The 15,772-nt window shown below is 37.6% G+C and overlaps 1 protein-coding gene across 1 annotated transcript in view; it reads right to left on the bottom strand.

Annotated features, from left to right (window-relative positions):
- The window catches only part of KIF21A (kinesin family member 21A), a 165,703-nt gene that overhangs the window by 76,489 nt on the left and 73,442 nt on the right, over window positions 1-15,772 (bottom strand). The window contains exons 2-4 of the mRNA XM_019632962.1: window positions 2,126-2,348; window positions 1,813-1,995; window positions 281-441 (exon numbers count right to left, since the gene is read on the bottom strand). Coding sequence (XP_019488507.1) covers window positions 281-441; window positions 1,813-1,995; window positions 2,126-2,348 — 567 coding nt within the window. The remainder of the gene's footprint in view (window positions 1-280; window positions 442-1,812; window positions 1,996-2,125; window positions 2,349-15,772) is intronic.

Here is a 15,772-nt window from a genome sequence, read left to right on the forward strand (position 1 = left end):
TTAACCTTCAGTTTATCTATCCCTATTTTTCTAGCTATGAAAGAAAACTATAAAAACATTGCCTTAGATTCTTTTGATGCTAAGATAAATGAACTGGCTTTATCATAACTGTGACATCTTTAATAATAAAATCCTGATATTAAAAATATGAGGAAAGAAGACAAGATTTTTAACTCCATGTTACAGTTAAGGATACAAGTTTCATATCACGATCTTAAGCAAATTATCGACAAAGCGGAATACAAAAATTAAGCAAAATATGCTCTATTTTAACTATCACATAAATGTCACCTCTGATTCTGTGTTCACAGTCCGTGTTGTGACGCCCACAGTATAAATTCCTCCAGTTGAATCTTCATGAATTCTTATATTTGATTTTTTATTTTTTGCATCAATATCACGCGTGGTATCAAATAAGTCAAGGACCTCTTCATTATATAGCTATCAAAAAGAAATATTATAAGTTTAAATTTAGAAGAAGTTGCTTCATGGCTGTAATAACACACATTGCATAATGTTATCTTTCAAACATATCTTAAAAGCTCTCCAAAATGACATATTCCCTCAAAGTAACAGATAAAAACAAGTGAGGCAATTATTATCAAAAATACAAATAAAGACCACCTTTCTTCATAAGAGTAAGAACAGTAAATGACTTAATCATGACTAATGAATTGAGGGCTAGCTAAAATTATCTACTAATCCTTTGCAAGAGATAAACATTTATAAATACAAGCAAACTCTAAGAAATATGTACCAAATGTAGATGAACCCTAAGCTTAGAGATTTTAAGAATTTTTACTACTTGAGCTAAAAATATATTTCCTATTGCCCTACAACCTTTCTTAATGTATCTAAAAATTGAAACCTTGTATTTTTGCAAGGTCATAAATGATACTAATGTTTCTGTACTGGCTGTAGCTGACATGATTGAGCTACCGCCTTAGAAAAGGATGCACACATCTATTTTTCTATCAATATGCTTCAAAGTCACAATGTCTAACAACATTTTGGAGGGTGAAAAAGAAGATAGAAGAAAACTATTTCTTTTCTTTCTCCACTATTAGTTACTCTGCTTTGGGTTTCTACTAAACTGTGATGTCCATTAATACCAGCAGTAAGATAACCAATGTTAATTTGAATTGTTTTCTGTATTGTGCTATATAATGTTGAATGAAATGTTTCGTCAATGACCAAAATGATAGATTTAGGCTAGAGCTAGACTAGAACACTCTTTGGACCAAGCATCCAGAATTATAATGTCACTGTCCACCTAACTGCAATATTGCTCATATGCGAGATGTCCTCTTACTATCATGTCCCTCCCACCAGACTAGACTGCCCTAAATTAATCCAAACCTGCCCTAACCTTTGGACATTGCATCAAACCATCTGCCTATCTTCGCAGGAATACCAGCTTCTGCAGTCAGATTAGTGCTACAGCCTCAATCCTATTATTCCTCTGTTCCCCCACCCCACTTTGGTCTTAATCACTGAGTTGTCAGCACTTTGTAAGCCTGCCTACATTACAACAGTAATTATAGTCTAAAGAGACAGCCTGAAATAAACAATATAAATTGGTTTTTTTCTATGGACACTGGTCAAGTGTTTATAATCTTAAATGCCAACAAGTAAAGAATATCTATTATCTATTCTTACTATTGCTACCTATTATCTAATGTTAATTTGCTCAAACATTTATTGAGTACTATGTGTAAAGCACTGGACTACAAGTCAGAAGCATAAAATCATAAAGTCTATGGTCTTAAGGACAAGCTGTAAAGGAAGCTAATGACACAAACAGTCTATTACCTCTAAGAATTGCGCATTCACTTTAAAATCTGGAGGAGGAAGCCCGCTTTTAATGGCAGTATGTTTTTTTTCTTCAATACTCTTGAAAAGGTGTTTAACAGCACGAGAAATGATACCCTGTTCTTCCTCGATGATGTTAACATCAAATCCTGTTCCCATTGTGTATGTTTTGCCAGCGCCAGTCTGAATAAAAGAACAGAGAAAAATGTGTGCTTGATCTTAAAAACATAACCTCAAGTAACAGCAATGAAAGTGCAACTGAATTGATACTTCTGAAAAGTTACAGCTTCTATGAAAATAATTTGGTACTTACTTGTCCATAAGCAAAAACTGTAGCATTGTATCCTTCAAAACAACCTTCGATTAGTTTTTCTATACATTGAGTGTAGATCTGCTCTTGCTGGGAGTCAATGTCAAACACATAATCAAAAGTAAAAGCTTTGTCTTTCCCTAGGAAGACCTGAGGTTCTCCTGGTGTAACAGATGTACAAATATGGCATCCTTCAATCTTTTCTTTGGCAAGTTGAGGTCTTATTCTGTGAGAAATAATCAGAAAAAAATAAAATAAAATAAATGGAAAAAACAACCAAACTTGAAGAAATAGGATTTAAAAATTCCTGACCAAATCTTTTAAAAACAATAATACAACCTACTATTGTTCCTTCAGTTGAAAAATTTAAATTAAATTATACTGAGTTCATTTCAGTATCAGTTACCAAATCCCAAGCGATCATGAACAAGTGTAAATTAAATGTTTTTGCGGGTGAATATTTTTGGACAACTCTGTAAGAGAGGTAAAGGATCAGTTAAATAAATTCTGCAACCAAAATGCTATTTGTTGTTATTTTTGTTTTCGATTTCTTCTCTTTATTTCCAGGAAGGATGATATCCAAAAGTAAGAAATTAAGACATACTCTTTTTCTTAATGCCCTTTACTCACCTTTTTGCAAACTCTTCACCAATGGTTTCCAAACTTATTTGACCATATCCTTCTTTCAGCTTAACATGTTTAAGCATATTCCCACAATATACAGGAATATGTATTTATTTATAAATGATATGCATGTCCCGTATTGATTTGCCATACATTATGATACACACAAAAGCAGGATTTTGCAAAGAAATTAAAAATAAATACAAACAGAAGTTCCAGTATTTTCCCTCCACAACCTAGTGCAGTGAATCATCATGCACATCGCCGGGGTGTTCTCCCTCCACGTGGAAGACCACAGCAGTATATCCAGCCTGCATCCACCCCCATCTGCTTCAGATTCTAGTACCTTGCTCTTCTGCATTCTCGTCCTAATTTCAAGGCCTATTTTTATTTTCAAAGAAGGAAAGTAAATATGATGATATATTGCTAACAGAACAAACCAAACTCTGGCCCTATTCGAGTCACACTGTAAACAGGACCATCCTGGACATACATATCACTGATTTACTGTACCTGGGTTTTTTAAGAAGTTCCTATTTGCCATGAAGGAGAAGCAGTTTAACCTGAAATTGTCGGATGTATCTAAATGAATATTTCCATCCGCTGAGTGCAGATTGAAACTTCCAGAAAGGCAATTTAGAAAAGCAGATGTACATTTTTCTATATTTTAGTGTTTTTCAAGAATGAATAATAATAGGGAATTTTTATACATAAAAATAATGTCATTTATATACAGAGCAGCTCAAATTGTTACCATTAAATGCATAAAATAGTCAAAATAACAACTTTTTGTTTTCTGTGGATTTCTGACACATTAAAAAAAACAACAACTTTAATTAAGGCAGCAAAAGAGTTAAGAAAGTAAAGACACCCAGTGATGCAAAATATAAAATGATAAAGACAAAGTAAAAAATAATTTTAAAGGATTCTGGTCCCATATTCTTATTTTTTGAGATATAGAAACTGAGATCTATGGAAGAGCAACCAGTTTGTCTATTTATTAGAGACAAAGCCAAGCCTAAGTACAAATCTCCTGAGTTTCAACCCTTTCCAGTTCATCAAGAGGGAAGGTCAATGGAAGGATAGGATAGACAATACTGAGAAGGGACTACATTTCTGCAACTCCGGTTATCTAAAATAGAATTCTATATAACTAAAAAAAGTGTTAAGAAAAGAATATATTTATCTATGCTTTTTTTTTCTTTCCTCAGTGATAATGGTATTTTTCTTTAATAAGTCTTCAACTGCATTTATTTGTTTTACTGGAACGCAATAGTCAACGTGGGGTTGGCTAGGGACTGTGGAAAGAGCAATGGAGGGACCATTAGGGGACCTGGGTTCTGTTACATTTGTCACTCTATCGGTATCACACCGTCTTCTCTCAGAGCTCCAATTTCCTCACCCATGGATAGAAACTATTATTTCCAAGGTTTCTTTTAGACCTAACACTAGTTGACTGCTGGATAGTTTATTATAAAAAAGGGGAAGGAAAAAATATTCATGTATTGTTATGTAGATAAAATGATATTATAACAAATAAAACAAAGGGTTTCTTACAAGAAGCTATGTCCACGGACTAAAATACAGCCTATGGTAGTAGCAGCTTTGACTTTCTCGTTCCACTTTTTCTTAATGTGTGGTCTTCCTCAAGATTTATATTCTCTTCTTTCTAAACGTCTCCTACCTCGCTTCATCCAGTCATGGGAAGGAAACCATAACGAAGCCTCATCCTCCTTATGAGAATCACTACCCCAACTGCTGCCAAGCCAGGAACAGGAGTCAGCCTCAACCCCCTCTTCTCCATTCCATCTATCTAAGCTATCTCCAAGAGCTATTAACTATCTCTGAAACAGCTCTTAAACCCACCAGTTTGATTCCTTCCTCGCCAACACCACCCTTATCAAGGCCACCATTATTGCAAAAGTCTCCTGTAGTCAGCCTATGTCAAATCTTGCCCTCCCAATCTGTTTCACACTCTGCAATATTAGTAGTATGTAGAAAATATGAAGTTGCTTAAACCCTTTCAGTGTATCTCTAAATCTCTCTGCAGTCTCTCCTCTTGTCATGCCCCATCTTTGCATTAAAGGATTTTGGGTAGTCATGGTTGATTTTTCCAAGTTTCCCTAAGCAACTATGCCCTCTCTAGCCTCTATGCCTTAAAATATGCTGTTTCTTTTCCCAAATACTCTTCTCCACTCCTTTTCCAACTCCTTTCCAGTGTGAACATCTCATGTTTTCAATCTCTGTTTAGATCTCACTTCTTTAGGAAGCTCCCACTAACTCTTTGCGTTCCAACATGAAGTCATATCTCAGCCCCGGCTGTTCTTTCCTGGAAGCTTCCTCATTCACCCCAGGATTCTGCTTTCTCCCTGCTTGACAGACGGTTACACTGTGAAGCTTACTAAACGTCATGTAATAAGTCAGATACAAATAAATACACTGTTTAAATGAAAATGAGCACTGGGCTACTGTTCAAAATCAGTTCCGCATTAATTTTAAGTAAATGATTTTAACAATAGACTAACTTATGTGGCTATTAAGATACTTTCAATTTCATTTCAACAGAACAAAGAATAGGTGCCATTTGAATTGCAGATATGACAGCCAATTTTAGAACGCCAAAGTCACTCAGAACATAGTCTCCTAACCTCTATTCATCTAATTATTATCCTTGATAATGATGAAGAGGATTGTGTTTGAAAGATGGATGATGTGCAATTCCATCCATTCGCATGGGTGGGGACAGAGAGTGGCTTTAAAAACCAACAAGATAGGCAGAAGCCATTTCTACTCCATCCAGGCAATGGCAGTTTCCCAGCAGGCCTGAGAAACTCCCACCAAGAAGGGGATAGTCTCCTGCACATGCATAACCCTAGAAGGTTTTCCAAGCTGGGGCCCTGTAAATTAGACTGACAAAAGACAGATTAACAAAACAAAATCAAATTGAAGTTTATGAATGTATGCATCTCTCTCACACACACGTGGGAATGAATACTCAGTGATGAGTAACTCAGAGGGTGGTTAGAACTTGGACTCATATAACATCTTCACACAAGGAAAAAGGACTTTGAGTCTCTAGGACAGCAAACTGTGGGAACATAAATACTATGTGGAGGAACTAATGGAAGATGAGGGTTAGTTAGTGAAGCTTATTAGGGAGGTTCCGCTCATGCCATATCCAGTGATTAACTTCTGTCCTTCCTGGTAGAGAGGGGAGGGGGAACCTTTACAAATTCATGTCCTGCTTTTAGGCAAATAGGGGAAGTACAGAAATATTTTCTTGTAGCTTCTTCCTTTTAATTGCCTTCGTCTCAAAATAATCCTTATGTCAAAGTGGCATATTCAGAGATGGCATATTCTACCCTGTAAACATCATGTTTTCAACACTTTATCTGCAGCTGGTTTTTGCAACATCCCTTTTTTTACTGATTCTGATTTATGAACACACTTTTTCACCATATGCTTCATAGACAAACTTGCCTTAAAATGTCAGTGTTTCCTCCCCAAAAATGTGCTATTTCTCATGGTCTCTAAGATTTCCCTAATTTGGATTCTACCGGTCACTCCATTCTCAAATCTAGTCACACCCAGCAACATCAAACCCCCGATCATTTTTTGATCAACTTATATACTTTTATTCACCATGCCAATATACATGGTTTTCTCTCTGCTTAAAATGCTGGCCCTCCATTTCTTTGCATAGAAACCTCCTTGTAATTCTTCAAGACTTAGCTCAAACATCCGTACATACCTTTGTAAAGCTTTCCCTCCTCCGCCAAGCTTGAATTAATCTACGTAACTTGTACATGATTTTAGAAGAGTTGATATAAAATTGAATTCTTGTTGTGCTAGTAAAGAATTCTTTAAGGACAGAGAATATATCTTATTCAATCATAAAACAGAGTAATTCAACAAATTTTTACTGACTGGATCCTATAAACTGTTCTAGTGAAGGGGGCAACATTCCAATATCAGGTATGTAATTTTCACAATAAAGTAATTTGTGCTCCATCATTTTACTTTGTTACCAGAAACTTGATCTTGAAGAGTCATTTAACCCTTCTATGTCTCAATTTTCTAATCTACAAGATGAGCAGCCTAGACTTAACATTCCTAAGGTTCTTTCTAACTTCAAATTCTATTTTTAATTATTCCTTTAAGAACAGCAAAATCCTGACTTAAAAGAGGCATCAATAAATGACTTTTTTTTGTCACACTCTATATCAACTATTAGTTGCACCACTTGTTCTTTATATCTTTAGAGTTGTTACGATTCCCTCCAGTTTTGGTAGCAAGTGTTACTATGGCCATAGGGACAAGGAATTTCATTTATGAAAACGTTATTGGTTCCCTGCAGTAGCTGTAAAGATTAGAAGAGATTGAGACTGAGACCAGCAAGTTTCCTTAAATTGGGCCCTCTTTTCTGATCTCTGCCTCCATAATAACCATAACTGGCTTTAAAATCAAGTATATCGACTAAGCCAAGAGGACTGGTTTGAAGATGTCCTGGGGAGGACAGAAAAATAATAAGATAAATGCATTTGGGAGGAAATGGCTTAGAGTAGCTACCTTTCCAGCTTAGTGTTTTAGTCATGAAACGCAGCAAAACTGTATTTAGGGTTTAATTCTACATACTGTTGGAAGAGGCAATCCACCATGAGACCTGAGCATCCGTGCCCATTCTGGCTGGGTGTGCCAAGAATGCAAGACCCTGAAAGCTCTTTTCATGGATCATTTCTCAAGGTTACATTTGCTGTAAGCAACCTTTAGGGATGATGCCTTTCACCTGACAAACAGCTGGCTTGCTTCTACTTTCCATAAAAACAGAGCATTCCTAAACTCACTAATTCTCCAAATCCCACTGCTTGCACAGCATCCATAAAATAATAGGCCCACAAGCACTACCTCCATTGGACTGGGGGCAGGAGGGACATGGGGAAGTGGTTCAAATCAACATGACATTCAGGATGCTTATTGTACTGTGAGTAATAAAAGTCCTTTGTCTCTAACTCAGGAGTCTTGTGTCTTCTGCCGCTCCATGTGAAACAGTAACAAGCTAGCTTGTTACCTTGTAAATAGAGTAAAATCTCAGGCTATTCACAGGTCTTAAAACTTACAAACTGTAACGTTTGGCAAGTCGCTCTCTTAGCCTCAGTTTCCTCTATATAAAATGGTAATATAATTACTGCCACACCCATATCACAGCATCTTGAACAAGTGAGAAAATATGTGGCAATAAAAGCCTATGTAGGTAGAAAGTGTTGTTGCTGCTAGAGCGCCACTTGAAAATTCTCTAAGTCAGTTCCTTCATAAGGCACCTTAATATCTTAAATTTATTTGGCCTTCCAACATGTGGATGTTTTTACTCTTTGGCTCCCCAAACTATTGCCATATTTTTCAAAATACCCTTTGAATGCCCTGAGTTTTTAAAACAATCAAATGTAAACGACTATGTCAAGAATAGAAGTATAACAGTGAACACTGTTACTTGGATATATGTGCACTTACATACACAAATATGCATACATATATTGCTATGCAAAGATAATCAAGCTGAATAATATTACACCTCCATCTGCAATGAAAAGTCATAATCCCAAAGTTAACCTTTTCATAGTAATAAATAATTAATACTTGCTCATCCTGCTATCCATATCAGGAAAGAGTGTTATAGAAACCAAAATGGGAATTTTTATTCTTTCAATACTAAGTCCATATCGCCAGTGAAGAAATTTCATTCAGAATGGAAGAGAACCAAGTTCCTGAGTAACTGGTTGTTTTAAAAAGGGGAATTAAAATCGTTATAGTACAATTTGTTCTTATACTAAATTAAATTTGATTAAATGCTAGCGACTAGAATGTTGACAAATGACTCATCAATGATTTGTAGTTACTGAAGAGATGCTCACTTAAGGAAAATAAACAATTGCATCCATTATAATTTATAACCTCCCAGAGCTTGTGCAGTCACCCATTTATTTTTTTCCTGAGTTAGAAGAGTAGCACTGCCATCACTCATTACCCTAAGTATAAGGGTGCTGGCAGTCAGACCTGTAAGTTTAAACACATGTAGTTTTACAGGACCTTCCAGACATTCTCATACATCCTCACCTCTCCTGTCCCTGATCCCTATTTTACTAAAAGCATCACAAAAGGTAAGTCTTTTTGCTAACTGGTCAAGTGATTTTTATTTTCCCCACAAAGAGAAGAGGAATGACACCAAAAAATAGCTTCCTTTTTGCTGTTAGCCATGCCTAATTTCTTGTCCTGTTAGAAAACACTGTTGTCCTTCATCTGTGGTTTGATGAATGTAACAAATTTTTCCATTACCTAAACGTGTCTGTAAACCAGCTATTCTTTTTTTGTTTGAGTTATTCTGATCTCATCCCCACTCGATTGTGGTAGTTCTCCAGTGTACTCAATCATCTGACCCAATTCCCACTTTGTGTGGCTGTTTTACTTACAGGTATCTGTAACTAGCCCACTTGGCACCTTGTTAACACCTTTGTTCTTCCTACAAGGACACCAATAAATCCGTCCCCTGTAAAGATCCTTTGCCTTTTTTTATCGCATTTGTTACTATTTTGGATGATGGTTATATTCAATGCTACTTACTAGTGTTCAGTTTGATATCTTAATGTTAATCATGTCTTAGTAATTTCCTCCCTTCCATTTCTTAAAAAATAGGACAGCTATCGTTTTTGTTACCACAACTGAGCCACTTGGGTTTCAGGTCCCTTTTCTGATCCTCCCCTAGCTCATTCCGGTTAGTAGACACACATTAAGAAAGGATCTGTCCTACATTAACTCTCTCTACCTCCTGTTCTAGAAAAGAGTTTCTGGCTCACCCTAGGAACTTGCTAGACCATTTGTGGCCTTGTTGAATTGTTTTCCTAAGAAGTTGAGATATAATAAACAGGCGCTATTTTAATGCACTAAATCTTTGATAATTTGTTTCATGGCAATAGAAAACAAATACAGAAAGATTCCTTGTACTCTTCAGTACATTAAATGCACTGCTTTAAGACTATAATAATTAAAACTACTGCTTATGCAATTTTGAACTCAGAGTAGTTAGGTGGGTGACATCTGGCATATTACAATGACAGCAAAAAATAAACCAAAGAAGCTCTATTCATAACACCATTAATCTATCTTCCCGTTAGGGGGAAAAAAATGAACTCGTCCCATTTCTAAGTTACAAACCTCCAACTATGTTTCAAGTTTAGTTTTTTACTGCAGAATCTCTAAATCAAATGTTTGGCAATATCCTACATTTCTTATATGTCTTAAAATAAAAATAAATGCTGACAGGAATAAAGAAAAATAATCAAGTCCAACCAGAAACATGATTTCTTTCCAAGTATAATATTCTCTGGTCTTTCAATTCAGAAGCAGTTATAAGACAGCAGTTTTCCTAAGGACATTTTCGCTACGCTTCTTTAACAACCTGTTAACCTGAGTTCCCACATTTCTCTTTCTGTGTATATGTCCTACTACAAGATTGGGACACTTTTCTTCTGATAGCAGCCACTGCTGCCTATGAGTACAAAGTACAAAAACAGGGCAATGGACTCAGTTATGTTCTATGGCAGCCTGAATAATGGTCCCAAATTCCCAGAGCCTTAATGGTAAAAGAGTCTCTATAGATGTGAGTAAATTAAGGATTTTAAGATCATCCTGTATTGTCCAGGTGGCCCAGTATAATCCCAAGTATTCTTCTAAGGGGGAGGAAGAGGGAGATTTGCTACAGCAGAGGAAAGTCAAATGATGCAGTGCGAGAAATACTTGCCCAGCCATGGCTGGCTTTGAGCATGAAGTAAGGGGCCAAAAGTCAAAGAAGGCAAGCAACTTCTGGAAGCTAGAAAAGGCAAGAAAAGACATTCTTCCCTAAAGCCTCCAGAGGAACACATTCCTGCCAAACCATTTTAGGACTTCTGACCTCCAGAACTATAAAATAATACACTTATGGTTTTCTTAAGCCACTACATTTGTGGTAATTTATTGTTACAGCAGCAACAAGAAACTAACATGCCCTTTGGCTTCATATAAATAGCTTGGTCCTATATACATAGGTCATAGTTTGGGTGACCAAAAAAATGTTTCCAAACCAGGACACTTTTGAAAGTGAAAGGGGTACTATTAATAATCATACTAGGACAGCAATCATAAATTAGGACTGTCCCAGGAAAACCGAGATCAGCCTATGTACGCATGGTACACTCATAAAAGCGAATTCAACCAAATCATAGAGATGGACATTTCAGTTCAAAATTGAGGAGAACACTCTTTAACAATTAATCCATCAAAAAACAGATAGATTGTAGGGAGATACAATGGCTACCGACAACAGATAAGGTAGTACAATTCTCAAACCTGGCTGCATGGGAGAATCACCTGGTATATTTCTGTGTGTTTCTTTCTTTTGTTCTGTTATGCTTTTAATTCATATTCCATTCATAGTCCCAGGCCATACCTCAGACATAATGAATCAGAATTTCCAGAGCGGGTGGTGGTGCAGAATCTATCATTTTAATTCGTTCTCCAAGTGATTCTAACACAATGGCAGCCCAGCACCAAACTTTGAAAGCAGTGTGAGCAGTGACCTTTATACTTTATTTGGGTAATGGATCCTGCCACCCCACGGTCCTCTCACACATACACACACACACATGATAACGCTACTACTTTCACCGCCTGCTTTCCTTCCAAACACAATCTTATTTCTGAAGCCCGGTATGCAAAAAAATATAAAAATGAAGTCACTCCTCCTGAAGGGACCCCAGGGACCCCTCACCACGAGGCTTTCCACCTGGAGCAGCCCCTTAGGGCCTCGTGAAACCCAGGCCCATGAAAACCAAGCCTCCACATCATGGTAAGCAGGCAGCTCCAAGATGTCAATAGTTTACTGTAGCTACTCAGGGAAGCAACAGTCTTTAAAAATTATGTATTTGGAGTTTGACTCAATTAATATAAGTTGGACCTTGTCATCCAACTTTTTAATAAATGACTTTTCTGTGGTTTTTGGTTCCTCTGCCTGAGGGTACTTCAAGTTCTGGTGTCGGTGAAGGGTAAAGAACCTACTTGCTTTTCCCTATTCTCTTTAAAGCATGACAAGATTAAGCTCCTTATTTATTTGTAAGATTTTATTTTAAGAAGAAGACCATTTGGGGTTCAGAAAAAAAAAGTTTGAAAACCACTGCTGTAGGAAATTCCCGCATGTGGTGAGAGATGAACTAGATGATCCTAAAATTCTTTTAAGAAGCAGCTCTAAAATTCTAGAAACTTCATATTGTGATGATTCTAAGAACAATTACAGGTAATCTGATTGCCAATCAAATAAAAACATGAATCATATCTGAGGGGGCAAAGTTGCCCGTATCTCTTAACTTTCCAGGTCACCTTGTATTCAATAAAAAAGATTTCACTCCGATAAGACATGTAACAGATTTAGCAAACTTAGATTTTTAAAAGTTACTTTTGTACTGTATCTATGGGCTGAATGTGTTGTCCCAAAATTCATATGTTGACGCCCTATCCCAAAATGTGAGAGTATTTTGAGGTGGGGCCTTTGGGAGGTGATTAGGTTTAGATGATGTCATGAGGGTGGAACTCTCATGATGTGAAGAGAACCAAGGCTCTCTCTCTTTCTCTCTCCCAGTCTTGTGAAGACACAGAGAGCAGGCAGCCAACTGCAAGCCAGGAAGTGGGCCCTCACCACAAGGTGCATCTGCCAGCATCTTGTTCTTTGACTTTCCAGCATCCAGAACTGTGAGAAATAAGTGTCAGTTGTGATATTTTGTTACAGCAGCCTGAGCTAATGAAAATACCGTCTTGTGGTTTACTCTGTGAAACAACTCTATCATATACTATGATGCTTGTTAAGTGCTACGAGGCAGGACTGACCATGAAAGAGTCTCAGCAGGACTCAGGATACAAACACATGAAAAACAAAGCCTAATTTTGTAAGTCCTCCAAAATAAAATAAGAAACCATATTTTTCTAAACACATATACCATAAAACAACATGTGGAATGAAACTACCTAATAGTTAAACTCCCATACATTTGCTTCACTTTTTACAGTATGTTTGTGTTTTAGAAAGTCAGCTAAATATCATCCATTCAGCTTTACATATTTCATGAAGTATCAGGGATGGAGCATGCAAATAGCATTCCCCATGAAATTCTCACCACTTTAATTTGGCCTATTACCTAAGTTTTTCCTTTTTTTTAAAGATTTTTTATTGGGGAATTGGAGGAGGGGAACAGTTTTAGGGATTTGGGGAAGGGGACCAGCCAAGTTGTTGTTCTTCAATCTTCGTTGTGGAGGGTGCCAGTCGCCATCTGGCTTCCCATTGGCAGATCGTGGCCTCTAGTTCAAGGTGCTGTGTTCAATCTTAGTTGCGAGTGGGCATAGCCACCATCCCATGTGGGAGTCAAACCAGCAGCCTGTTGTTAAGAGCCCACGCTTTATCCACTGAGTCGTCTGGGCGGCAGCTCATCTCAAGGTGCCAAGTTCAGTCTTAGTTGCGGCCGGGCGTAGCCCACCATCAAACAGGCAACCTTGTTGTTAGGAGCACGTGCTCTCACCAGCTGAACCATCCTGCCACCTGTTGGCAGCTCAATGACAGCTCAGCTCAGTGCAGCATCACTGGCCCATGTGGGAATTGAACCGGTGGCCCTGTTGCTCAGAGCCCGTGCTCTTAAGCCAACTCTTAACCAACTGAGCCACTTGGCTAACCCATTATTTTTTTATTTTAAAGGGAAAAAATTGAGAGGATATAAAAAAAAAAGATCAGAGGGAAGTGAAAAGATCCCTGACCAGTGGGCATGAGCAGATATCTAGCTGGCTTTCTCTCAAACATTTTAGCCCATAAATGTAATAAAGAAACATTAGAGAACAAAGTATCCTTGACAAATGCACAGAATAGACTGTAGTCCTCTCCTGGAATTGAAGGTCAGAGGAAACAGATAAATCTCATCCATTAGCATGGATACTAAAGGAATTAGAAGCCACATTTGTACATTTTGAGAAAACAATCTGAGTGGTAGGAATTGAATAAAAATGTCATTAGAAGTTTTTCAACCACAATGAGCTCTCTAAGCCATGAGCTTTCCATTTCCGGCCAATGTCTAATCTAGAAGTAGATTATGAAGGTTCCTGCTTTATCAACAAAATGATGTCCCAAATTACAGCCATTTTAGGCTCCCTATAAAAAGTAAAGAAAATAGGAAGAAATCCTCCTAGAGTCAACTCAGTTTAACAAGTAATGTATCGTGTCAATTATTTTTTATACCTCTATTTGTAAGATACTGTGCTAGACCCAGTAGGAGAAATAGAAATGAGTAAACTTTGTTTCTGACACCTGGGAATTTTTCATCTGATATAGGAAATAAAGCAAATATAAAAATTACTAATTCAACTAGAAATACCATGAAAAAAGGTTAGAGCAGGATTTCTCAGACTTTAATGTGTGTATGAATGACATGGGGAGCTTATCGAAATGCAGATTCTGATGTTGAGGGTCTGGGTAAGAGCTGAGAATAAGCATTTCTAATAAGCTTACAGGTGATACTGAAGTAGCACTCTTGAGTTTCGAAGCCTTAAGGTAAAATAGGTAGAAGACATCACCCATGTTAGAAAAGAAAAGAAAGTGGTCACGATAAGAAGAGAGATGATATTTCAGAGGGCTCTTGAGTGAGGAATTTATAGAAAAAGAAACGAAATGTAAAATGAATCAAACAAAAGAAACATGCTTTTTTACTAATAGTGTTTTCACATAAGATAAATCATAATAATGATGATCAGATCTATTATTTTAAAAGAGCTATCTTATATTACATGTAGAAATAGAACTGAATTCTATAGAATTGTCATTCTGGTCTCTAGAAATTGCAAAGTCAAGCACCTTAACATCATAGTGTTATAATGAGTGGTTCACAGGATGAGCTCAGACAAGACGTTGAAGCTTAGAAAGCTGATTGTGGGTTGCATCCCCAACTCCAACACCCTTGGACAAGGATGCCTCAAATGTCAACAGCCACACCCATGTGGAAGGGAGGTAGGATGTAGAATGAGGATTTTTTTTCCCTCAAGCAACACAGGACTTTTATCATCTATATTTGTTTTCTGTTGCTGTGTAACAGGTTTCTATAAACTAGGACCTAAGACAATACACACTGGTGACTTCAGTATCTGTAGGTCAGAAGTCCAGGCATGGCACAGCTGGGCCCTCTGCTCAAAGTGTCACCAGGCTGAAATCTAGGCACCAGCTGGGCAGCATTCTCAGCAGGAGTTCAGGGTCCTCTTCCAAGCTCATTCAAGTTGTTAGCAGAATTCAGTTCCTTACAGGTGTAGGACTGAGGTTCTCGCTTTCCTGCTGGCAGGTGACCAGCTCTCGGCTCCTCTATCCACCCGCAGGTCCTAGTTGTGCATGGCACAACATGGCAGCCTATTACTTCAAAACCCCCAGGAGCATTTCTTGCCCCTGTCTAGTAAAACTGAGTCCCATATCATATCATGCAGTCATGGGAGTGAAATCCCATCACCTTTGCCAAAGTCCTACTGATTAGAAGCAAGTCATGGGTGCTGCCTGACCTGAGGCAGAGATTACAGAAAGACATAAACACCAAGAGGCAAGGATCATTGGCATCACCTTACAGCTCTCTGCCACAGTCCAGAAAGTTCTTTCTCAGAAAATGTGACATTTGATTAGACTTGAAGAATGAGGAACCAGCTATGTGAAAGCAGTGGGCTGAGGAGACAACAACAAGGAATATAGGCAAGGGGAGGTTAAGTCATTAAGGAGGTAGCCCTGAAAATGACTGCCACCAACAGCCACGTCAGCTATCTTTTCATTTCATCACCGGTTGCTAATGAATATAAATAAAGTCTACAGTATGAGTTTTATAAACCCAACTACCCAACTTCTCAACTATTTCATGCCTGCCCCAAGAGGTAGGCATCAATGTGAGAGACACAGGAAAAATACTGTTCATCTTCCTGGAATGTCAACTCTATATT

This window comes from Hipposideros armiger, unplaced genomic scaffold (assembly GCF_001890085.2).
Source record: "Hipposideros armiger isolate ML-2016 unplaced genomic scaffold, ASM189008v1 scaffold_1209, whole genome shotgun sequence".
Classification (NCBI taxonomy): domain Eukaryota; kingdom Metazoa; phylum Chordata; class Mammalia; order Chiroptera; family Hipposideridae; genus Hipposideros; species Hipposideros armiger.